This window comes from Vombatus ursinus, unplaced genomic scaffold (assembly GCF_900497805.2).
Source record: "Vombatus ursinus unplaced genomic scaffold, bare-nosed wombat genome assembly UNPS02007344.1, whole genome shotgun sequence".
Classification (NCBI taxonomy): Eukaryota; Metazoa; Chordata; class Mammalia; order Diprotodontia; family Vombatidae; genus Vombatus; species Vombatus ursinus.
Genome location: NW_020947122.1, coordinates 6936100 through 6960558, shown reverse-complemented (window position 1 = coordinate 6960558; position 24459 = coordinate 6936100). Strand labels below are relative to the sequence as shown.

Genomic DNA, 24459 nt, shown 5'->3' with positions numbered 1-24459 from the left:
CTTAATAGTTATTTTTCTGAATTATATTAGGTTTCATACTTCTATTATTATCTAAAATCATACCAGTTTATACAACAAAGCTAATTTCTGGTATATAACATTAGCAACATTATTGAGCTTATTACTAGAAGGCATGACTGTAAAGTAATATGACTCATTTTTTTAACAGACATACCAGAACCTATATCCAGAGGATTGCCTCCCTCAAAGTAGTCACTTTGGAGGCTCTAGTGATGCATCTGTTGCTATATACATTTTTGAAATGCCTCTTTTGGAATTGCCTTTGTAACCTGTAGCAACGCCAAAAATCTTTGTCCTTTGAGGGTGGATTTTGTTTCTGGAAAGATCCAAAAGTCATTTGGAGCCAAGGCTGGTGAATAAGGTAGGTAATCCAAAAAATGAGTTGTCACTAGAGTACTGAGAGTGGCTTTCTTATGTGACTTGCAAACTTTTTGAAGGCATTTCCAAATGAGGAGATCCATAAATATTTTGAGTAATGATATCATCATTGAAATACATACTCCCAAAGTGATATCTTTGAAGGACAGTATTTATTTGTGTGTGTGAATTCTACTTTAGTGAATCTCATATTTTTCAGCAACCTCAGCAGCTCATCCTTCTATTACATGTTCCATCGCTTTGCTAATCATCATATATTTTGGCCTCTATCATTAACTAAGTTTTTCTCTGTTACCTCCTTCTAACAGTGTTTTGTGGCAATTGTCCTGTTCTCAATCTCCATGATAAACCTTTTAGCCTCAGTAGCACAGCGCCTTGCCTCAGCCGTAAATTAAACATAATATTGGTAAAGATGATGTGATAAGGTGCAGTGTTTTGATATCTGAATATTATGTTGGGTTATTTGTAGTTTTTCTGCGTGTTTTACTCTGCCTTCACATTTTGTTGTTTTATAACTATGGTCATGTTTAACCACCAGTTTCTATAAGTTGCAGTCTTATAAGTTTCTGTAGAAGTCATTCCTAAACAGTTCATTTGACAGTTCTATAATTGTTGATGTTACTTATTGCCCAACTGTTTTTTCCACATAGTTGAATTATTTTTTCAGTTATTATTTTTTTCATTTTCCTGCTGAGGAAACCCAATTTTGATAAAATAAAGTTCAGTTTTCAGCGTGGCATTTAAAACCCTCCACAATAAGGCAATACCCGTCTTCCAAACATTCCTCTAACTCAAAAAAAGCTCTCTGCCTTTGTCAAATAGGCCTTTTCATTGTCCTCTAAATATACCATATTCCAACTGAACCTCAAACCTTTATTCTTGCTGTTTTTCCCACCCAAAATCGCTCCCTCAACGTTTCTCCTTATCTAAACCCTATTAGCCATTCAGAGCCCATGTCAAGTCTTATATCTTCTACAGTCTTTGATACTCCTACCTCAATTGCTTCCCCTTATCTCTGAACTCTTATAGCATTAATGTCAGAATCATTATGGCACTGAATCACAGTCTCCTTGGATGCTATAACTTAACTGTTTTATGTGTATTTGTCTTGTTTCTGAACTTAAATTATAGATTTTTGAAAGACAGGGGGTATGTCTTATATTGTTTGTAGCCCTCTCAGAATTTTGCAGTCATATGCATATTGTAGGCACTCATTACATACGTGGTGAGTGATTGTTTTATCAATACCAGTAGGATACTATGTGTGATTCTAGAATGACCATAATATGACACTAGATTAATGTAATTGACGTCATAAATACATTTATTACCTTAACCTGACTATCATCTTCTTTATTATGAGATTATTCCTAATAACATTTTTTTTTGTAGAAGCTTAAGTGAAAATGGTACATGTTAGAAGATATGAAACAAGGAATAATTCTAAGACTCAAGTGCCGGCGTTGAAATCCCGGGTTGACTGGAGACGGACTAAACGAAATAATATCTTACAGTTACTTGATAGTGATGAAGAGCTTGATAGTGATGAAGAGCTTGATAGTGATGAAAGTGTTGATAGTGATGAAAGTCATGACAGTGATGAAAGTCATGACAGTGATGAAAGTATTGATAGTAATAAAAAGCTTGATGATAAAGAGCTTGACTTGACTAATAAGGCAGAAAATAACAAAGAACACATAACTAAGAGTGGTGGCCTTTCAGATCATGAGGAAGAAAAAAAAGAAAATAAATGTAAGACCATTAACACAGATTATGAAAAGGATCTAAGTCAAGAACATACTGATTCTAAACAACAGAGTGACCAAATAGTTACAGAGGAGGATGTAGAAGAAGAAGAACACATCACTCGAGGAAAGCGAAAAAGGGTATCTTCTGTGATGTATGACAGTGATGATAGTGATGACAGTGACATTTTAGTTAGAAGAGTAGATGTTAAGCGTCGTCGTATAGTGGAGGATGATGACTGTTCTTCAGTGGAGGTGGATCAAAAACCTCCTAAATCTGAAAAAAGCTCAGCCATTCGGAAACAGGAACAACTCCAGAAGCTGAAAGAGCTCTCAAAACAAAGATCTCGTCAGAGACGCAATAGTGGTAGAGATTTTGAGGTGTGTTTTTTTTTATTGAATTTCACTTGAAGAATATTTGCATTTTATCAAAAAGAAGTGTTAATTATCATATTTTCAATGAGTCAAATTATTATTTTTTCTTATTTAAAAATTTCCTGTGTACATTTAACTATACTGTCATATCCAGTTTCTTATTTGTCATAACAACATGAGACTCAGCTAGTCCATCATCAGTTCTGTTTTAAGAATTGAAGGCTACTTTTTGGTTTTGTACAGTCCTTTCAATTTTCAACTTTTATTAAAGCTTTCATTTTCAGTCAATCATTTTGTATCATTTAAACATTAAGAAAATAATATCTTGTCTTCATTTTAAAAGCTCAACAATTAATATGAAAAGGGAGTCATTTTTTTTTTACCTTAAGTCTTGAATTCACTTAATTTCTCTTTATCATGCTTAGAAGTATGAATTGGTCATTGTGTTTCACATTCATATTGAAATTTTTGTAATTTTTAAAAAGTAAAATATTAGATATAAAATTCACTAATTTGCATGTTCTGATTTAATTAGGATTCTGAAGAGGAATCTTTACCTGATAGTGATCTTGATGATGATGAAGATGATGATGAAGATGATGATGATGAGGAAGGAGATGATTATATTATTGATGGTTTTGTAGTTCAAGATGAAGAAGAAAATCAAAACCAATCAGGAGAAAAAATGACTGCATCACAGCTTCAGCTAGTGAAACGAAATTCTCTTTGTAAGTTAAATATTAAGGGTAGGGGTTTTGGTTTTGGTTTTGTTTTACTTACAACTTTTAATCATGTTATCCTATTATTTTGGTTTTGTAAAGAGTTACTTTCCATCTAATGGCAAGAAATACTGATTTTAAATACAATCAGTCTTTAGTAATCTGGTTATTGTTTTTTTGGTTTTTTTTTACTTAGGCATTTTGATTTTCACAGATTTTTTTAGTGCATAAGTAATTCATAGTAGTGGATTCTGCTACCTTGTTTTGTGTTTGGTAGAGGTTTAGTATGAATTTGAAACTCAGGTTTAATATTTTTCTAGATATTTCATTAGTTTATTACTATTCCTGTTGTCTTCGAGCATCACTAGTTGAGAGTTGTTCGCATCTTACTACTTTTTTTATTTTATCTCTATTGATAGCTTTTTTAAAAATACCAGATTCATTGTTTAATATATCCCTCTTCCCTCCCCTACCTAGCTATCCCTTCTTTGTGACAAATATCTTTTTTTAAAAAAAGTACAGGAAAACTAATCAACAAATATCAAGTATGAATTTTTTTCTCTTTCATCTCTCCCTGTCCATTGGGGAAAAATAGATAGAAAGAAAGAATTTTATTACTTGTGTCAAAGTCTAAAAAATCGGGTTGTTAGACTGCTGAATCTCTTTTTTCTGAGAAGTTTCATGAACCATTTCCTTAAATTTTACATTATGATACATAAGTAAAGTAATAAAGGTTATTAAAATTATATCTTATTATGATCAGACTGTTAAGCCTTATAACATAATTAAGGAGTAAGAATGATATAAATTTCAGGAAAATTCACCTTCCCTGAAGAGCCATGTAAATGAGTAGCCTTGTGTACTTGGAGTGTCAGACAATTTTACCTGGAAATAGTAAACATTCATTGAGCTGGTATCTGGGAAATAAGCTAGCACAGAAATCCAAAAATCCCAACAGAAAGATTGGCCAGCTTAGTAATTCAGGTACAAAAAAGAATGGAAAAGAAAAAAAAGAATTTCTATAGAAGTTTAAAAGAACTCTGGAAGTAGCCCAGCAAAATGTATCTCTCTCCCCAATTCCCTCTGAGCTTGGTGTATTAATTTGGGTGCATAGTATTGCAGTTCTGTAGAACTTTTGCTTTTTACTCATAAACTTGATGAGTGCGTGCTGCAAGATCAGATCTCTTGTTTCAAACCAACCTGTATCCTATATTCTTCCCCCACAGAAATGGTATCCTTGATTAACTAGGTTCTCGTTAGAGATTTGTTCTGTGAAGTTTGGATTCAAAGGACCATACTTGAGGAGGGCCACATGTGACCTCAAGGCCACAGGTTCTCCGCCCCTGAACTAGACAGTATTAGCTACTGGTTTTGGGAATGTATTAAATTTAAAACAGGCCAAAGAGGTTAGGGGAACCAGAAAGCAGATACTACCTTCTCTGTGATAAGAAGCTATTCAGGTTCAGAAATCCCACTACAAGTTTCTCTATTAGAATTAGGATCCATCTGGTTTTAGGGCTAGGATTTAGATGCTGCCTCTTTATCATCATTTTTATTATACTACTATTATGGTATTCTTATTACTCTTAATAGGATCTGTTCTTACCAGAGCAATATTTATCTTTCATTTATCTATTCTCTTAAAGTTCATTGGCACATCTTCCTCTCCTTAAATAAAAATTGTTATGACTCCATAGGATTCTAGTCATTTGGCTGTACTAAATTTAAAAAAAAACATTTTCTTATGAAGCTTTGTGTCCTATTGTTTATTACAGGTCTGTCCAGCTTATATTTGCTGGTTTTTATAATTTATAATAAATTTGTTTGAACCTTTATGTAATATCTTTACTCTGATGCCATATTCCACCTCTTGTCCTGTTTATACTCTTTCTCTCCCCTTACCTAGACCCCGCCCATGTTGACTTGAAAAGAATGGTGGAAAAAGTTTTGTTTTTCAAGTCACATTCCAAATTTTTGTGTGGCATTTATATTTAGCAGTACTTCCTTTTGAGTTGCAGTAGGAAATAGAATTGTTACAAAAAGAATATAAAGTCCCAGATATATGATTTAAAATTTCTTTAATGCAGAGAAGTTTTAGTATCTTTTTAAGAGTAGTTTTGTATATAATAGTAATAATGTTAACCTTCATACTATGTTTTACTTTAAGAGAACCATTTTAATCATTCAGAACTCTAATTTATAGTTTTCTTTTTTTCATTGCCAGTTGGACTTTTCTAGGGAGACAGCATGAGATAGCAGCTAAAAATACTGTATTTGGAGTTAAGAGATTTGAGATTCCAATACTTGATCTATAATTGGGCAAATCAAGAATGTAATACTAACATTAGGAGAATAAAACTAGATCCTTCATCTATCTATATCCTAAAGATTTGAACATTAGTAAGCTGATACTTTACTTTTCTTAAGTTTAATCAAGAGGTTGATTTACATATATATATTATATATAATATAATATATATATATAATATAATATATATATATATATAGCTTTTGATATTCCTTTCTAAATTTTATCTAAAACACATTACAGATTCTTTCAGTGACCACTACACTCACTTTGAAAGAGTTGTCAAGGCTTTTCTGATCAATGCTTTGGATGATACTTTTCTGGGAACATTATATGGTAAGTGAATAGTATCTAATAGCACATTTAATTGTATATTTTTTTCCTCTTTTTCTCATTTGAAACAAAGAAAAGCTGTCCTTAAGACCTTTTCCTTATTCACCCCACAAACAACTTCATCAAAGTAGGTCAGTTCAACATGTAGTTATTGGACTTCTACCATTCAAAGTGCTATATAAATCATTTTTAAAATGGGATTCTTAAGAATAAGTGGTCATTGCCTTCAAATGCCTACAACTTAGTAGGAAAGACAAAATATAAGAAACCACTAAATAATGATGCAGAGCAATATATTCTTAATTGTCAGAATAATTATCACAGACAATAAAATTATGTAAGAATTCAGAAAAGGGAGATATCACTGTGGGTTGGGATGACCAGGAAAGCTTTCATGGAGGAGGTGGGACCTGAACTGGTCTTAGAAGGATAGATAGGCAGGACATGTATAGCTAACAAGGGAGAAATAGCATGATCAAATGAAGAATAGATTTGTTATGTTTGAAGAGCAACAAAAAATCTACCTTAGCTATAGCTAAGTATAGCATAGTCGGAGTAGTAGGAAATAATATTGGAAAGGTAAGGTGGGAAGATTCTGGAGAGCCTTGAATATCAGCCTCTGTGGAGTTTGAACTACTATATATATCCTAAAGCCATTAGAGAGCTTTTCAGTAAGGAAATGAGAGAAGGAATGAAATGGCAAGCCTTTACATCTGGTATTGGCCATTCTATTACCATCAGAAAGTATTTCATAAATACTAAATTGTATACAGTATTATGCAAGTTATTGTACAAAAAGAACTAGAGACCTCTTCCCTACCATTGGGACACTAAGTGATTTTTACTTCCTTTTGATAGTGTGATTTTTACTTCTTTTTGATAGCTCTCCTCCACAAAAGTCCTACTCTGATGCCTCATCGTGGTGTGGAGGTGACCCTGGGTTCTCGAAGGCTATGCCAGCGGAGCGCAAGCTCTGACAGGTTCTACCAAGCTGGAAAGGCTTCGAGTATGGTCCCAATGACAGACTGTGTCTGCTGTCCAAGGACCAGCCTAGCTAAGTACAGAGAGGCTCATCACCAGAAGGCTGGCCTCTAGGTGATGAATTCTTTGTCCATGCTGAAGTATGAAACATAAAAGTAAAAGATGACCTTTCATCTTACGCAGTCTACTTCCATTTCCACAGTGACAGTAGTGGAAAAAGAGGCAGGGGGTACTAAGAATCACACACTGTTTAAACTGTTTAGAGACATTAATTTAATGGTTGGTACTCTTAATATGAGATTTTGGTCCAACAACTAAATTGACAGGCTCTTAGAGAAATTGAACCACATCTATATTGACATTTTTTAAAAAGAAGTCTGAAAATATAAAGAAGTCTCATCTAAAATGAAAGATTGTTCACAAGTTCTTGAAGAAAGGAATAAAGGAGATAATGGAGTTGGTTTCGTGGTATTCCCAAAAGACAACAAACAAAAAAATTTCATGAGCCACTTGATCATTTTGCCTTGCAGTGCTCATGATGAACATAAGCAGACTATCATGAAGATAATTATAGCTTTTGTGTCAACATGTGCTGCAGAATATGAAGATATAGAGAAATTCTATGAAGAATTTGACATGATTCTCTGAATTAAGTCAACATACTCAGTGATTTCAATGAAAAAGTGAGCACAAGGTATGGAGGTAAAAATATGTTGGAAAATATAGTTTGGGAATAGGAATGAAAGTAAGTAAAGTCTTGTAAACTATTCAGAAGCCTTATGCTTGTATATCCTGAATAAATTCTTCTGGAAGAGATTTGGAAATCACTGCACGTGTCCAAACTGCATCACAAAAGATGAGATTAAGTATATCTTAACAGAGAGGAGAAGACTAGTTGCTGACCTAGGAATCATTTGAGAATCATTGGTTGTTGGGCAGTCAAGTTAGCAGCTGGTTAGAGCAAACATTAGAACTAATACCAAATTAGAATAAAGAAAGAAAATGAGAAGACAACACTGTAGGCAATTACAGTAATGCAGTCTTACCTTATCTAGACAATTTGTTGAGTCTAAAAAATTGGAACTAGAGAAAAGCAAAGACATTGACTTTAGTTGTCATTTATTAGAGAACTTAATTATAAAACAGTTACCACAATAAGAGGCCAAAAAAGCCCAGAAGCTACCCTTGTTGACCAATGCTTGATCCTCTAATCAGGCAAGGAGGTGTGTAGAAGACAATGGCAACATCAAGTCAGGCTTCAAGTTCATTTATAAAATGTGGAACAAGATGGTGCAAGAATGCCCAGCAGTTAGGTTTGCTCCAAAAAAAAAAAAATGAAAAACTATGGAGGATAAAACCAGTCCTGTAGAGAACTTGGTGTGAGGTTCAAGAGAATTCATAGATGAAATTGAAAAGACACCAAATAGATATGAAATGGAATCAGTCTGCCAACTTTCTTGTAATGGTTTTTTCTCATCATCAATGATAGTAGAATTAGCACATTTTGATTCTTCCACTGTAGTATTAAGTGTGCTATGTGAAAAAGTGGTAATGATACTTAAGAAGATATAAATAGGAATAGCGTCTGGATCTTCCCAAATACAGAAGAAATCTATGTTAGAAGGTACAACACGTTAAAAGAAACACAAGGTTCATCTTTTCAAGATAAATCTAAAAGAGGAAATTTCCAAACCAATAGAAATGATCTTGGATGGTGGTGTTAACAGATGAAAAGTGAGCAGGAAGAGATAATCAGCTATCAGATCATATGCCTACTTTCCTCTTCTCTATAAAATCTTCATGAGAATTTTGTATATACAAGGTATACTTGATGGAAACATAAGAAAGGAATAGGCAGGCTTTCATAGGTGATTTTCTGCTGCATTCCACATCTTCACATTCACACAATTGATTGAGAGAGATAGAAAACATAAGATTACTTTGAGTTTGTTGATTCAAATAAAAATTGATTCAGTAGAGCAAAATGCATCCTTAAATTCTTTCCTTCAACAAAATGTCTCCCATACATATTTCAGGATCAAATAAGCATACTTGATAATCTACAGGGTTAACTTTGTTCAATGATCTTAGACATGTCAAGATCAAGTAGAACAAAACAGAGATGTGCTCACTAAAGGTATTCACAAATATCACAGAGGATGTCTTGCACCAAGTCCAGATAGACGAGAGCTTCTTTTACAGATGGGGAAGTTTTCTTGGTGCTCTAATTTGCAGATGACATCATAAATATATCAAGTTGTGGAACATTATCAAGCTATGTAAATGAGATACATTGTACAAAAGAAATTGTTTTAGCGAACCGTATGAAGAAAACAAGTGGTTGAAGAGCGCATATTGTCCAGATTATGAAATGTAATTGGATGTTCAGCTCATTAAATTAATCCAGCCAGCCATACATCTTGGACAGAAGAGATTGAACTGGATCACATTTGGGAAATGGCATAGGACTTTCAGCGATCCCAACCTGCTTCCTGCTACACTAACCCATTTCTCTATTACCAGTAGTCACTCCTTGTTGCTATTTTGCTGGCAGTCTTGGAAAATCATGACCTTAGAAGAATCAGAATTGCAGATGATTCAAAGAGTAATTGAAAAGGGCATGGTGGTTATAAACAGGTTGTAGTATTGCAACAGTGATGACTTATATGTAAGTGGTAGGCATCATGGACACACAAGACCAGAAAACACACTAAACCAAACTTGTAATAAAAATCAGAAATTATAGATTGTACTTACCTGCTATTCATGAAATATTAAAATAACCATAGGAAGGCCTTCAGCATTTTGAATAGATCCTCTATGGAGGACTTATGGAAAATAATGGACAAAAATCGTACAGGATGAGCAGGCGTGGAAGAATTGTGATCTGTACTATTGGAGGGATTACCTATATCGATGAGATCACGGATCCATTGTGCCAAAGTAAGTTTGATAGCTCATTTTCTCTCAAAATGTACTTTGTTCTTCCTGACTAATCATGGAATCTGCCTGAAAATAGAGGAAGAGATCCTTCAGTGTAAAGTTAGCTAAATGTTTTCATGGCTGCAAAGTTACTTATTTACTTGCTCACTTTTTTTTAAATTGACTCTTAATAGATGGCACAAGGCAAAAGTCATATGCACAAGACATGTTAACATCTCTTCATTATTTGGATGGCCGCTTTGTTCAACCTCGCCTAGAAAATCTAGTTTCCAGAAGTCGCTGGAAAGAGCAGTATAAGGTATTCAGTTCATTTATCATTAATGCATGAAGATGCTAATGGCAACAAGAACAGATTCATCACAGCCTCAGGCAAAACTTCACTTTACTTACTTACATTGAAATATTTAAAACTTTTGACCCTGCTCATTTGTAGCGACATTTCTGCATATTTATAAAATCAACTTCACTCTCATTTTTGGAAGATGTTGACTGTTTTGATTATTCTTACCTGTATATAGTTATTGATTAGATTATTCTAATAGCTGATTAATCTCAAATTCTTTAATTTCCTTTTGAACATAACACCCTTTAGGTCCCAAACTTAGCTGATATGCCTTGAAAGTCTTATTTCCTTTTGCACTGTTCTGAAGGCCAATCATTTCACAAGTCTTTAGTCTATGTTGCTGGGTATTTTATGGCAAGGGAGAAATAGACCTCCACATTACAATACTTTATCACTACAAGGTTATTCTAGGAAATTCCCATCCTAAATCTCTACAGATACCACTATGGTAATTTTCAAAGGAATTTAAAAAGAAGGAAAAAAAAACTAATACTGTACCATAGCACCACCTGGCATACATAAAACAGTATGTGTCCAGATCGCTTCAGTTTGCATCTAAACTACAATATTTAGCAGTTAAATTATATTACAGTTTTTCTATAGATTTTCTGATATATTATGTTCTACTGGGAAAGGCACAGGTTATATGATTGTCTATTGACTCATATGATAATTTATCAAATAAATTAGTTAGACAATATAAGTAATGCATAAAACATAGAGAAAGGCAGAAATTTTACAGTAATTTAGTTAATCGATAAAGCCTAATTTTGAATTCACTACCTGCTATGAACCTTCTGAGCAGTATTCACAGCATAAATTCCCCATAGGAACCTGGTCAGTCACTGCACAAGTGCAGTGACTTTCCATTTTGTTTGCTTCCCAAGAACTTTGACAGTACCATGGGAGGCAATTTCCATTACAGTACAGGTTGTGTTAGCGAGTAGACAAATAACGAGTATTTTAGCCAGTTTCCCTCATGTAGTTAACATGCATGAGAAGCTTGTGATTCTTCTTGGAACCATTTGTTGCAAGTTTTTTATAAATTGGTTAGAGTATGGCATGGTCAATTTCTGACACACCTAAAATAGAAAATCCACTTCATGGATTATCCTATCCTTTTGCTTCCTTTTCTGGATAGTTCTTTAATAGGGAAAATCATTCAGTTCTACTGCTTGTTATCACTTCTTATCATTTGAGAAGGTAAAAATGAATGTATAAATAATTTCTCATATATATATATATATTCTGTGTTTCTTTACATGACTTCAGTTAATGTAATGAACTATGAATCCATTCATTTAACAAACATCAGGTGCCTGCTATACGCAAGACACTATGGTGGCGGGACAGCTAGGTGGTGCAGTGGATAGAGCTCCGGCCTTGGAGTCAGGAGGACCTGAGTTCAAATCTGGCCTCAGACACTCGATGCTTGCTAGCTGTGTGATCCTGGGCAAGTCACTTAACCACGATTGCCTCACCAAAAGTCAAAAAAAAAAAATAGACATTGTGCTAAGCTCTAGAAGAAATAAATACTGTTATTAGTTTTCCTTATATAAATCCTAAGGTCATTTTGAATTTATTTTTAAAAACACCAATCATTCATTAATTTATTCATTGTTTTCAGGAACGGGTGGAAAATTATCCTAATGTAAGTATCCGTTGGAGAACTCCTGAAAATTGTTCTTGCCAGGCCTGTGGACTCCATCGATACTGTAAATATACAGTACATTTATCAGGAAAATTGTACAATGACAGGACCATGGAAACAGATGATTTCATGTCACATGACAAACAGGTAATTTGTTTTCTTCTAAATCGTTTTCAATAGCTTGGACTTAGAATTTTGTAGTAAGTATATATATGTTGTCACCATCAGAACCAATGGAAGAATATGGGTTCAAAGTGGAGAAGACAGTACTAATAGTTAATATCTGATTGAATCTGGAATAAGACTTTATGCAATAGATTTACCTTACTGTTTGTTTCTGGTTTTGCTATTATGAACATATAGTTTATGGTCCCTAAATACATATTAACTGGGTAGAGATTGGGAGGGTTAATGATTGTAGAGTAGGCAATTCAGGAAAGTATTAGGTATTGGGTGAAGTTAATCTGGGATGAAAATTTTACTACAGATAATTCACCAAATGGAGAGTTACTAATGAAAAGAATGTAATCCATTTTACTATACATGAAACCATAATTTCAGAAGTATCTGTAACATATCATTATAGTTTAAGAATCTTAGTACATAGAAGGTTCTCACTTTTGAGTGCAATGTATTCCTGAAGGTATGTCTTAAAAAGGATTGCTATAAAGCAAAATCCTGACTGCACATATATTGTTATCCTTGTTTGGACTTCAGCAGAAAGCATCAAGTGAATGAGTAAAACTAGCAAGAATAGTTTGTTGTTAGATAGTATCCAATGAATTAAAACTATGAAATATCAATCTGTCCTCCCCAAAATGGGGCCTATTAATATTTTTGGGGGAAAACTACGTCTAAAATGTACTGCATTTATAACCAAAAAAATGTCTATAATTGAGAGATGTTCCTGGAGATTAATCATCATTTCCATTGTCTGGAGTTGGAAACCCAAATCTGAACTCTTTAGTTCTTCTCAGCCAGTCATCAGTATGGCAAGGCCTGCATCTCTCTGTCATATAAGGTAATGTGTTTTTTCATAACTCTTGTGCAGTGACTGACCAGGTTCCTATGGGGAATTTATGCTGTGAATACTGCTCAGAAGGTTCATAGCAGGTAGTGAATTCAAAATTAGGCTTTATTGATTAACTAAATTACTGTAAAATTTCTGCCTTTCTCTATGTTTTATGCATTACTTATATTGTCTAATTAACTTATTTGATAAATTATCATATGAGTCAATAGACAATCATATAACCTGTGCCTTTCCCAGTAGAACATAATATATATCAATCATGGGAACAGGATTTACCCAACCGTGTATTTGTGGAATTAAAAATACCTCTTCATATCATGTTTGTCATGTTTACCTAACCCTGGGTCTGTCCCAGGAAAGCTTCCCATCTGTTTAATCATGGAGCCAGCTCATGGTGGTAGGTGAAAAACAGACAGAGGATAGGGGTTAATATCAGCTCTTAACAGGATGGGGTTTGGACCTAGAGATAAAGCAGAACAACTGTGGAAAATTGCCTAGACATCCATTTCTAGGATTATCTGATATGGGATAAACTAAGCAGGACCATCAGTTTTATTGAGGCTCCTCTGAAGATCCCATAATCCATAACTCAAGAAAAACCAAGGTTCCCTCACTTTTATGCCAGAGGATATTCATGGTCTAAATGTCTTAAGATCAGGCTTTATCTGCTGAAAGGTAATACCTGCCATTAGGAATTAGGAGCCACGTTCAGGATAAACCAGATGCTGCAGTCCTGAGCATTTTTCTTCTTCATTGACAGAAAAAGATCCTTCTATAGTGGCCCATGGACTTAGTCTCTGAACTTAAAACTAATAGGGCTGGCTAAAAAAGCATATGTGATTCATTGAGCACTTGAAAGAATCCACCATAAACTTGCAATTCTTCTTGAGAATCTACAGATCAAGGACTCATTGGATTAACAATGAGTCTGTTTTAAAAATGAAAATAACCCTATAGTTTATTATGGATTGCTTGAGTTGCTTCTTCATAAAACAGAGCCCACTATGACTTGACTTAACCTTATTTCCCAAGGAGAGCCTAGAGTGGCATAGCAGTGAAGTCAGGGAGGAGCAGAAAACTAACTTCCTTAACACAGTTGAGAAGGTACCCTCTCTCCTACATCCCTCAGATGTCTTAGGGAGCTGAGGTTTCACAAGTGACTGCCAGAGTCAAATATGCCTGAAAAATGCAGTGTCTTTAAAAGAAAATTTGATGGGCTCATGTGCACTCAAGGAAAAGAAGTGAGTCTGTCAAGTAGTAAGAATTGAAGACAACTAAATATGGAACATTTTAAACAAAAAGGACAGGAAGAAAGCCTTTAGCACACAGGATATAGAGAATTTGTGATAAAACATGGACAAGTGTCACATAGGATGAAAAGGCAGAGTCTATGGTCTATATTAGTGTGGGCAGTACCCACCTCAATGAAATCAGAGATCTTTCAAATAGAATATAATAGTTTATAGGAAACACTAATTGATTAGGTTATTCAGATTTGTAACTTTTTTTTACTCATTTTTAGCATATTAGTAGCGCTAGCTAATTTTAATTTCTATCTAAATTTTTAAATAACTACTTTCTTGAACCCAGGTCTTCTGGATTGTAGGCTCATAGGATTTAGATCTGGAAGGGATCTTAAAGATCATCTAGTTAAACGTCCTCATTTTATAAATGAGGAAACTGAGACCCAGAAATGTGAAGTGACTTGTATTAAGTAGCTGAACCTGGTTTCAAACACAGAACTGCTAACTCCAGTCCAGTGCCTTTTTAACTCTATCACGCTGAAATCCTGTATCTGTATACTAGGATAAACTACTATATCGGCAATAAATGGTTGGAACAATTATTAACTAAAATCATATCCTGAAAATAAGGTAAACTAGTACAGTTTGATTTGAATCTCATTTGACAAAACAAGTAATGTAAATTCTGATAGTGAAATTATCCACCCTAATTTTTTATTGATAATTATCCACATGCCCTATTTATTTACCAATGAATTTTTAAACTGATTAATGGGACTAGTGATTAAAAAAGCTTCTTCCCTTGGAATTATGAGCTTATCTATGTAGGTACCTCTTTGAACAGTACCAGTCTCAATCCATCCACATATTTTCATCCTGCCTAATTTTTGTCCTTGGAGTCCTCCCATAAATCCTCCCCAGGGTGGCCACTTAACTTGCCTAGGGACCTTTCTCTAGATCTCTTGACCTTTTTGTGAGTATCCATGCAACTCCTGGGCTTTCCATCTGTTAGCCCTCAGTTTCACTACATAATCATCCCACCTTATTTCTCTTTCATATTTTTCTTTTGAAAAGCATTGCAGCCTATGTATGCTCATCATGTATCTCTCCATTGTCTTTTGGGCAGCCTGCAGTTTTGATTTTTTTTTGAGATTGACTCTATGATGTCTAGCTATATAGTATCATTGGAAGAATATTGCTGTTAAAAATATGAATTTTTGATTTGGGGGAAAAAAACTCTTGAAAATGCTGAGCAATTTGCCAAATATAATTCATATATTCTTTCCTTCATGTTCAGGTCTAGGCTTACCCTTGCTATTCATATGCTTTGTCTGTCTAAAATACATGTGTTGATGGACAAGCACTATATCAAATGTTAGTACTATCATGGACACACATGCAGCTTATACTAATATATAAGTACCTGTGTAGCTGGAATCAAAAGCTGAAAAAAAAAAGTTCTGAAGGTTTTAAAAAGAGGTTGAACCCAATGGGAAATTTTAATACAAAAATAAGTTTCTGACTTCAGGTTTCCATCAATTTTTCTACCCTCACATGACCAACCTTCTTGTTCAAACCCTCATCATTTCTCACTTGAACCATTGCAGTGGCTTAATAATTGTTCTCCCTTCTTCAAATCCCTGCTCTCTCCAGTCTTTCCTCCACATAGCTGGTAAATTGGTATTCATAAAGCATACATCTGAAAATGTTACTTCAGGCTCAAGAAGCTTCTTTGGCTCCTTAATACTTCTAGAATAAAATGCAAATTCCTTTGTTTGGTATTTAAAATTCTTCAGAGTCTGACTTCAACTTTTTTATACAACAAAAGTTCCTAACTTGGGGTCCACTAACTTTAAATGGGAAAAATGTGATGATAAATATATTTCACTATAATTGGTTTCCTTTGTAATTCTATGTATTTTATTTTTTGCATTTAAAATCATTATTCTGAGAAAGAGCCATTAGGATTCACCAGATTGCCAAAAGGGTTCATGATATAAGAACCCATGCTCTAGACTAATTTCACATTACTCCCCTCATGCACTCTGTGTTCTAGCCAAATTGGTATACTTGATATTCTCCATCTGTCATTATTTCATCTCCCACCTCTGTGTCTCTGCAGGCTGCCTCCCATGCCTGGAATTTTCTTCTCTTCACCTGTCTTTTAGAACACCTAGCTTCCTTCATTGCTTAGCTCACGTGACACCTTCTACACATCATTTCCTTATTCTTCCAATTATTAGATTTCCCCCTGACAATTTGCTGTGTTTTTATTTTGTATGTAGTTTTCTGTGTACATTTCATCTCCTCTATTCTCCCTCTCTAGTAGAATATAAGCTCTTTGCAGGCAGGGACTTTTTTGGTTTTGTGTCCCCAACACATAACAGAGGGCTTGGTAGGTAGGTCTTTGTTAAATTGAATTCTATCACTTTTTCAGTTGATGCATCAACAGATAATATGCTGACTTAGTGTAATATATTGAGAGCTTCTAGTTCTTTTGCCAGTGAAGCTCTTTGAGGGTCTTCCTGAAGCATTCCATTCCCTGGATTACTATGGGAATTTTTTATATTAATCTCTTTTTGTTAGAAAAATTTCCCAGTTACCCAACAACATATAGATGTCAATTTATGAAGGACCTTTATTCTACCTAAGAACATTGTAGTATTGAGTTAGTTAAGCAGTGATGTGCCTGTTATATTGTGCAAACCATGCTTTACTCCATTGATGACAGAGAAAAGAAAGACCTGCCATGCAGTTGTATAATAAATGGGAGAGAAAATTGGTAAACTAATGAATTAGGGCAACAAATTTAAAATATTCTCAGAGCCCAGGTCTGTTAGAGTCATGCTTTCATAAGAACAATGAAAGTGTAGCCTGGATGTTCTCTGTACTTGCACTGTTTTTTGACAGAAAACATCATATTGTGTTCTATAAAATCACAGTTGCAAGGGATTTGGTAACTGATGTTTGGTAGATGACTGAAAAAAATTCCAGCCATGACTTTGCCAAAAGTGAGAATAAAAACGCTATAGTCGTTGCCACAGTCAATTTCCTTGACTTCTTTAAAATAGCAGTTTAGCAATATTTTAGAAGTCTGGTCATGTATCTGCATTGCAAACTTATGTTTGCCGAAGTTGTCCACAGAAACACTGCTGTTGGCAATTATAACAGCCTGCCTAGGATAATTTTCTATAACTGCTTTTGATACAACACAGATAGTGGATAATTTAGGAGGTTTAAATTTAATTCAAGTTGCAGTATGCTAAAAGCAAACTTTTTTTACATTTACAAAACACTCTGAATATATTATCACATTTGATCCACACAACAACTTTGTGAGATAGGTGGCATAAATATTGTCTCCACTTGAGATTAGGTCTCCCAAGTCTAAATCTATTCCTTTTGATTTCCACAAAGTAAAGGGAATATTTTTATAGTCAATTTTTAAGTTGGAGACAAGAGGAATAAAAATATTTTACATTTTAATTTCCTAGGAAGAAAAGCATTTTTTGTACATAACACATCTTATTTATCTACTTCTATTAACAGCTTCCTGCATTAGATCTTTACCTATCCAAACTACTATTCTTAAAATTTTCCTTCAGTATCACCTACACAGTTGGTTACTATGTTTTGTTTGCAAAATTTTGATAAGAAATTTTAAAATTTCATGGAACATAGTAGATGTCTATTATAAAATGTGCCCCTAGTGTTGTGTGTGTTAAACATACTCTTTTTGCTTGTTACATGAATTCAGATATACTTCAACTCATTTCATGTCTCCTGAACCACAATTATATATAACAAAAACTTGAACTAACCATGGTAAAGCCTATAAGGTAAAGATTAGTTTGCATTAACAATACCAATGTAATACAGAGTACCTCTGCTGTATTTTGAAAAATTCAATAAAGTTAGTCAAAAGATGTGACTAGATGTAGTTTCCTTAGTTGCAACCCTTTTTATGTATTGAGGGGAGAGGAACAGTTTGTTCTTTTAAGAGGACAATAGTTTCATTTCTTTTATTTACCTTTTTACTGTTAATTTTTAGTTACTAATTATATAATATTCTCCCCCAGTGTCACTCCCATCTCATCTACTAGTTTTGAATTTCACACAGGAATCAGGACAAGTCTATTTGTGACAACATATACCAGCAATAAGTCTGGTTTGTTTCTTTAATTTTAAATGTGTAGAGGAAACTTTATGCTCTTTTGTGTAATTTTTAAATTTTTCATTGTATTTATAATTGCATCTTTTTATTCCATAATGATCCAGATAGAATAAGATTATAAATTCCCATAGACATTATTTAATATTTATTGGACATCAGCATTCTTGTATTTTAATACTGAGATGGAGTTTGGCAAAGTCCTTATTTCTTAAAAATCTAAACCCAGTTTAACAATTTGACATATGGCAACAGAATTATGCAACAATGGGGGAAGAGCAGGCATTGAGATCTGTAATTAAAATGTAAGATAATATATACTAACACTCAGTTAATCCTAAAGTAGTCACCATAGCTAGAGGCAATAAATTTCAAAAATAACAATTTGACTTTAAAAAATAGATCTCTAAGTCTCAAGATGTTTTTCAAATTTAACATTTTAGTAAATTATAGTATTTTTGAGTACAAAACATTAAAATGTTTTATAAGATTTATATTCACAAATTTGGTATATATTTATGTGAGTAATCAGATTCCATAAATAAAAAGCCCACTCTCCTCATCATTGCCTTTTGTTGAAGGTGACTGATTGTAGTCACATTTCACATTGCTCTCTAGTCTTAAGAGGGAGCAATTTATTGAAATATATTTTTGCTCTTTGTGATAAAAAGTTCATCACTAGAAAGTTGGCTACCAGGTGACAATTTTTTTTTCCTATAGCAACCACAGATATAAATACTAAGTGGCTGTCATTAAGAGCTACTATGAAGGGTGGCAGAGGGGCAGGAAAGGGGGCAGAGAATGCTACGAATACTGTCTACAAACATTGATCATCTCTGTATGGACTCTGTCTAATGACCAAGAGTGAACACAGTACTGAAGAATTATGTAACATGCATAATGACATTTCCCTGTGAATGAAATCAATAAGCAAGCTTTTTAAAGTGATTGCCATGTGCCAGGCAGTATATTAAGCATTGGAGATACAAAAAAAAAGGCAAAAACAGTATAGCGACTAAATTGAAGGATAAGTCAGGCTATCCTTGTGGAGGCAAATTAAAAAAAAATCAGTGGGGTTTCATCATGTGCGGAAAGACAAGACACATCATTTCATGAGATATTTGGCCCTTTTGCATTATGTTGTCCCTCATGAACGTAAGAAAAGAGACCACCATGAGAATAATTGCAGTTTATATGCTAAGATCCATTTCAGAGAATGAATAATTAGAGAAGTTCAATAAAGAACTTGTCAAGATGTTCCAGATGAATTCAATATATGCCTTCCTATTTGGTAGCTTCATTGCAAAAATAGATAAGAGGAGAGGAAGCTAAAGCTTGTTGGAAAATATGTTTTGGGATTGAGAAATATAAAAACTATGATACTCAGAAACTATATACTTATATGTTATGAATACTTGATTCAGGAAGAGGTGGATAATTCAGATTGTAGAGAGCACCAAAGCACAACATAAAAAAATTAAATTGACTATATTTTAACATACTGAAAGTAGTTTGTTACAGATGCAAAAGTCATTTTGAAATTGGCTGGCTGTACAATCAGATTGTAGCTAGTTAGCAAAGATCAAAGTAAATATTAAACAAGAGGAAAGAATAACACTGAGAAGACACCTTTTTTCTTATTACCTCAGTGCTAATATAACCTGAATAAACAGCTAATTAACTCTTAAAATTGGGAAATGGACAAAATAAAAAACATACTTTGCCACAGTTTAAGATATATTATAAAAATAGTATAAAAGACATCATCACAGGCATGTATAACCAGAAAAAAGAAATGGATTAGTCACATACTAAGACTGAAAGATAAGGAGATCTGCAATGCCACAGTGATACTCACAAAATATTTTTAAAAGGCAACAAATTGGGTGAATGTGGATATTATGGAGGACTTATTAAAATATATGGACAAGAATTTTCTTCCTTTTGGATGGTGATATGAGTGGGTAGTAGTCTAAAATGGTGGAGGATGACAGGCCATCATAATGTCAGAGGTTACATATTTATGGTTACACAATTGACTAAGAACAGAGAAAATGGGAATCAGTAGACCTATTACATATTGATTTTAATATACTATTAGTTCCAAATCAAATTCAAAATGGGGAGCTAAATGATTGCCAATCTTTGCCATTATCATAGAAAATATCCTTTGTAAAGTGCCAGCAAAAGAATTCCCTACTAAAGATGTGCACCAAAGCTTTTTTAGTAAAGTCCACAGCACTGTGAAAGATTGGTCTAACTATCCACAAATAAAGTGGACGAAAAATATATATTGTCTAAACTATGACATGTCTGTGATTAGGTAGCTTGTTGAGTTAATTCATCATCATAGATATGTTTGTATACAGAGATAGGTATTGGACTTGTGTCATTGATATAGGGGAATCCCAAGGGATGGAACACCCTCTACCAAAGCAGGTCAGCATCTTTCTTAAAACATGTCAGTTGATCAATAAATATTTATTAAGCAATTACTATGTTCCAGGTACTGTGATGGACCCTGAGAACACCATGAATAAAACAATCCTTACTCACAAGAATTTGCATTCTAATGCAACAAGGACATATATACATACAGGACAAATATAAGTGGAATAAATACAAAGAAAGTTTGAAATACATGGTTGTTTGGAAGAGAAGGCTTTAACAAGGGAATCAGAAGAGGCTTCATATAGAAGGTTGTGCTGGAGCTTCATCTTAATGAAAAAAAGATAGTCTGAGGTGGAGTTAAAGAGGGCATTTCTGCCATGGAGGATAGCCTATGCAAAGGCATGGTGATGGGAGATGAACAAAGAGGAGTTTGTGATCTAGTTTGACTGGATCACAGAGTGCAGGAAAGTAGTAAAGTTCCATGAGGCTGGAAAATAATTTGGAGCCTAGTTGTGAAGGGCTTAAGTTAAAACTAAACGGAAGTGTTTATATTTAATTCTAAAGACAAAGAGAGACAGTGAAATTTATTGATAGTCATCTGCAGTTGAGAAAAATCACTTTGGCAACAGTGTAAAGGATGGACTGAAGTAGGGAGAGATTTGGGGCAGGAGACCAATTAAGAGGCTTTTGCAGTTATCTAGGCAAGAAGTGATCATCTGAACTAAAGTAGGAACTGTGTTGGCAGAGAGAAGAGGTTGAACATGGGCGATGTAGTGGCGAAAATTAATAATATTTTAAAAGTGATTGGCTATGTGGGGTGATGGACAGTAAGAATTTGAAGATAATGCCAAGGTTACCAATCTGAAACACTGAAAGAATGCTGGTGCCTTCAACAGAGAGAAGTGTGGAAGAGGATTAGATTAGGGTGGAGGGTGTGAAGATACTGTTTCAGACATAGTGAGTTTGAGATGTTTCTAGCACATCTGGTTCGAAATGCCCAATAAGTAATTGGTAAGGTGAAATTGAAGCTCAAAAGAGAGCCTGGGGCCATATATAGATGGTAGGAGTAATAAGTAGAGAAATTTTTATTAAATCAATGGGAGCTGATGATGTCACTGAGAGAGTGTAGAGTGAAAAGAGTAGGGGACCTAGGAAAGAGCCCTGGAGAATACCCATGATTAGAAGGCCTAGTCTAGATGATAATCGGAAGGACCCTGAAGAGCAGTCAGATAGGAGGGGAATCAAGAGTAAGTGTCATGAAAGTCCAGAAAGGAGAAAGTGGTTAACAGTGTCAAGTGCAGCAGATAGTTCAAGAATGATAAGTACTGAAAAAAAGATAATCATATATTACAGCTAAGAGCTCATTGTTAACTTTGGAGAGAACAATTTCTGTTGAGTGATGTCAGATGCCAGACTACAAAGAGTTTAGAAGTGGGTGAGAGGAAAGGAAGTAAGGCAATGAGGGTAGATAGCTTTTTCCAGGAGAATGGCTGACAAAGTAGAGATATATAGGAGATTTAGGTACTGAGGGAAAAGAGGTGAATGTAGGAGATGATATGGATGGATTTTAAGATAGGGACAAGGAGGAGGAAATGTTGGAAGCTTGAGGAAAAAAAGAGAAAAAGTTTGGAAAAGCTTTTGGGAAGTGGCAGGGAGTGAGGTATGGAATCAGCTGAGGAAGAATAAAAGGATTGTCTGGATGCAGAGAGGGCCCAGCTATAAAGATCATAATGAAAATTCTTCGTTTGACTATAGATTCTTGAACATCTTGTAATGAATCTTTGGATTTGGAACCACTATTCTAGGTAAATATTTTTGTTAGAGATCCAAGTGTCTGTGCTCAGTTGTAAATGATGTAAAAGTATTTATTTGAAGGCAACGCAGCTCATGCTTTTTCTGAGAGAATAAAGCTGGAAACATGATGGACACTGGAGAAAATGCACATCTTACTTCAAAAATAGAATCGTTTGTAAAAGAAAAGTCAGTAGCTAAAGAGTGACTCATCCTAGAAAGCACAGTGTTGACAAGTACAAGCAATTGATTCACTGCTGACATTTCCTTTGTCATCATTCTGCTCTGGGAAAAATAAGGGAAATGGGACTTTTTTCCCTCCTTACACTTCAGGAGACAGAAAGACTGACTGACTCTCCGAAAGAAGCCTAATTAATGTAATGTTGAAGTGACCTAAAATGTAGTTTTAGAGTTTTCTGGGGTACTAAAAGAATGTATTTAAGGTCACAAAGCCAGTATTCCTCAGGGGCAGGACTTGAACCCTGATCTTCCTGACTTCAAGGCCAGCTTTCTATCTACCATACCACACTGTCTGCCTGTACAGTAGACTAGGACTAAATGAATTAAGAATGTGTTGCCCAGACTACTATAGATAGTTGGATAGTCTATTCAGCTAATTCATCAGCACCTTGTATCTTGTCAAATGCTAGAGCAGAGCCAAGAAATGAAGTGAAGAAAGGGACCAGATTGGACTGCATTTGGGAAATGTACAGTATTTTCTGTGGTCCCAAATTGTGATAAAAAACATCTCTTTTAAAAACTGATATTCTTCCTATGAAAATATATGGTTATGAATTATGGAACATAACAGTATTCGAACAACCAAAATTTTGGTTAACCTAGAGGGTATTTGTGGGCATAAGTAGGCCACAGCATATTGCCAATAATGACTCATGTTTAAAAAGTTGAGCAAAAAATATTTCATCCAATTTATTGTATGATAAATGCATGATGAGAAAAGGAATGAGAGCAGTCATGTATTGAAAGCCAGGGTTAAGGACATTCTGATTATTATACTGGTATTGAAGAAATGTTAAAAGATGTAAAAGGAATACTTTCATCTTGTTGAGTAAATCATATGGAGAATTTCTAGGAGAACATGAACAAGAAATATACAGCATGAAAAGGCGTGAGTGGTTTGTGGTCTGCATTGTTGGAGGGAGTAACTACATTGATAAAATCTCAGATCTGTTGAAGTTTTGAAGTATGGATTTTTAATTTCAAAATTTGAGTCTAAGAAAGGCTATATTTTATTCAAATAAAACTCCTATAAAAGCAGTTTATATTTTCCACTCACAGAATTTCACAAACTGTGTTTAAAAAACTCATTTGAAAACTTCAAAAATTGTAGAATTCTAAGAAAAAACATAACCAAATGCCATGAATTTAAGTTAAAATTAGTAATTTCTCTGGTTCACAAAGGCTTTCCATGCATTTACAAGTTAGCCCTAAACCCTTTCTATTGGTGCTTTTTAAAATGGCTTTGTCACAAGAAAGTTTGAATATGAAGCAGTGTAACATAGTGAAAAAAGTACTAGACATGGGAGTCAGAAGATCTGAGTTCATGTCCTGACTAATTACTATGTAACCTTAGGAAAATGACTTGGCCTCTCTGGCTTCAGTTGGACTAGATGAACTCCAAAATTATAGAGGTGCACACAGATATCACCAACTAATTTAAATAAAAAAACACATGTAGAAGATTGAAGCAAAGGTAATTAGCAGAATTAATACAAGAGATTGGACAATAAGAATAGTATCAGTAGTGTTAAATTTCAGAACTAGGTAAGGCTGTGGTAGAATGGTGAACACAAGATTTGGGGGAGGGGGAAGGTGAAGATTAAAGAAAGGAAAAGACTGATAATCAGGGTGGACAGGACAATAGAGAAAGCACAGATGTCCCATTCTTATTTGCTTCTGAGAGTTGGTGTAATATGGTCTCCAAAGTGGGAGCTTTCTACCATCATGGATCCTTAGAATAACTGTAGTTATTGGAATTCCTAACTAACCAGTGGGAGAATGGAAAGATGTA

The 24459-nt window shown here is 34.4% G+C and overlaps 1 protein-coding gene across 2 annotated transcripts in view; it reads left to right on the top strand.

Moving 5' to 3' along the window:
• CCDC82 (coiled-coil domain containing 82) overlaps window positions 1–24459 on the top strand; it is a 51447-nt gene that overhangs the window by 5386 nt on the left and 21602 nt on the right. For both annotated transcript variants that reach the window (XM_027849400.1, XM_027849401.1), the window contains 6 exons: window positions 170–382; window positions 1792–2525; window positions 3055–3247; window positions 5790–5882; window positions 9977–10101; window positions 11774–11944. In XM_027849400.1, the coding sequence (XP_027705201.1) occupies window positions 1806–2525; window positions 3055–3247; window positions 5790–5882; window positions 9977–10101; window positions 11774–11944 (1302 nt within the window). In that variant the 5' untranslated portion in view covers window positions 170–382; window positions 1792–1805. The remainder of the gene's footprint in view (window positions 1–169; window positions 383–1791; window positions 2526–3054; window positions 3248–5789; window positions 5883–9976; window positions 10102–11773; window positions 11945–24459) is intronic.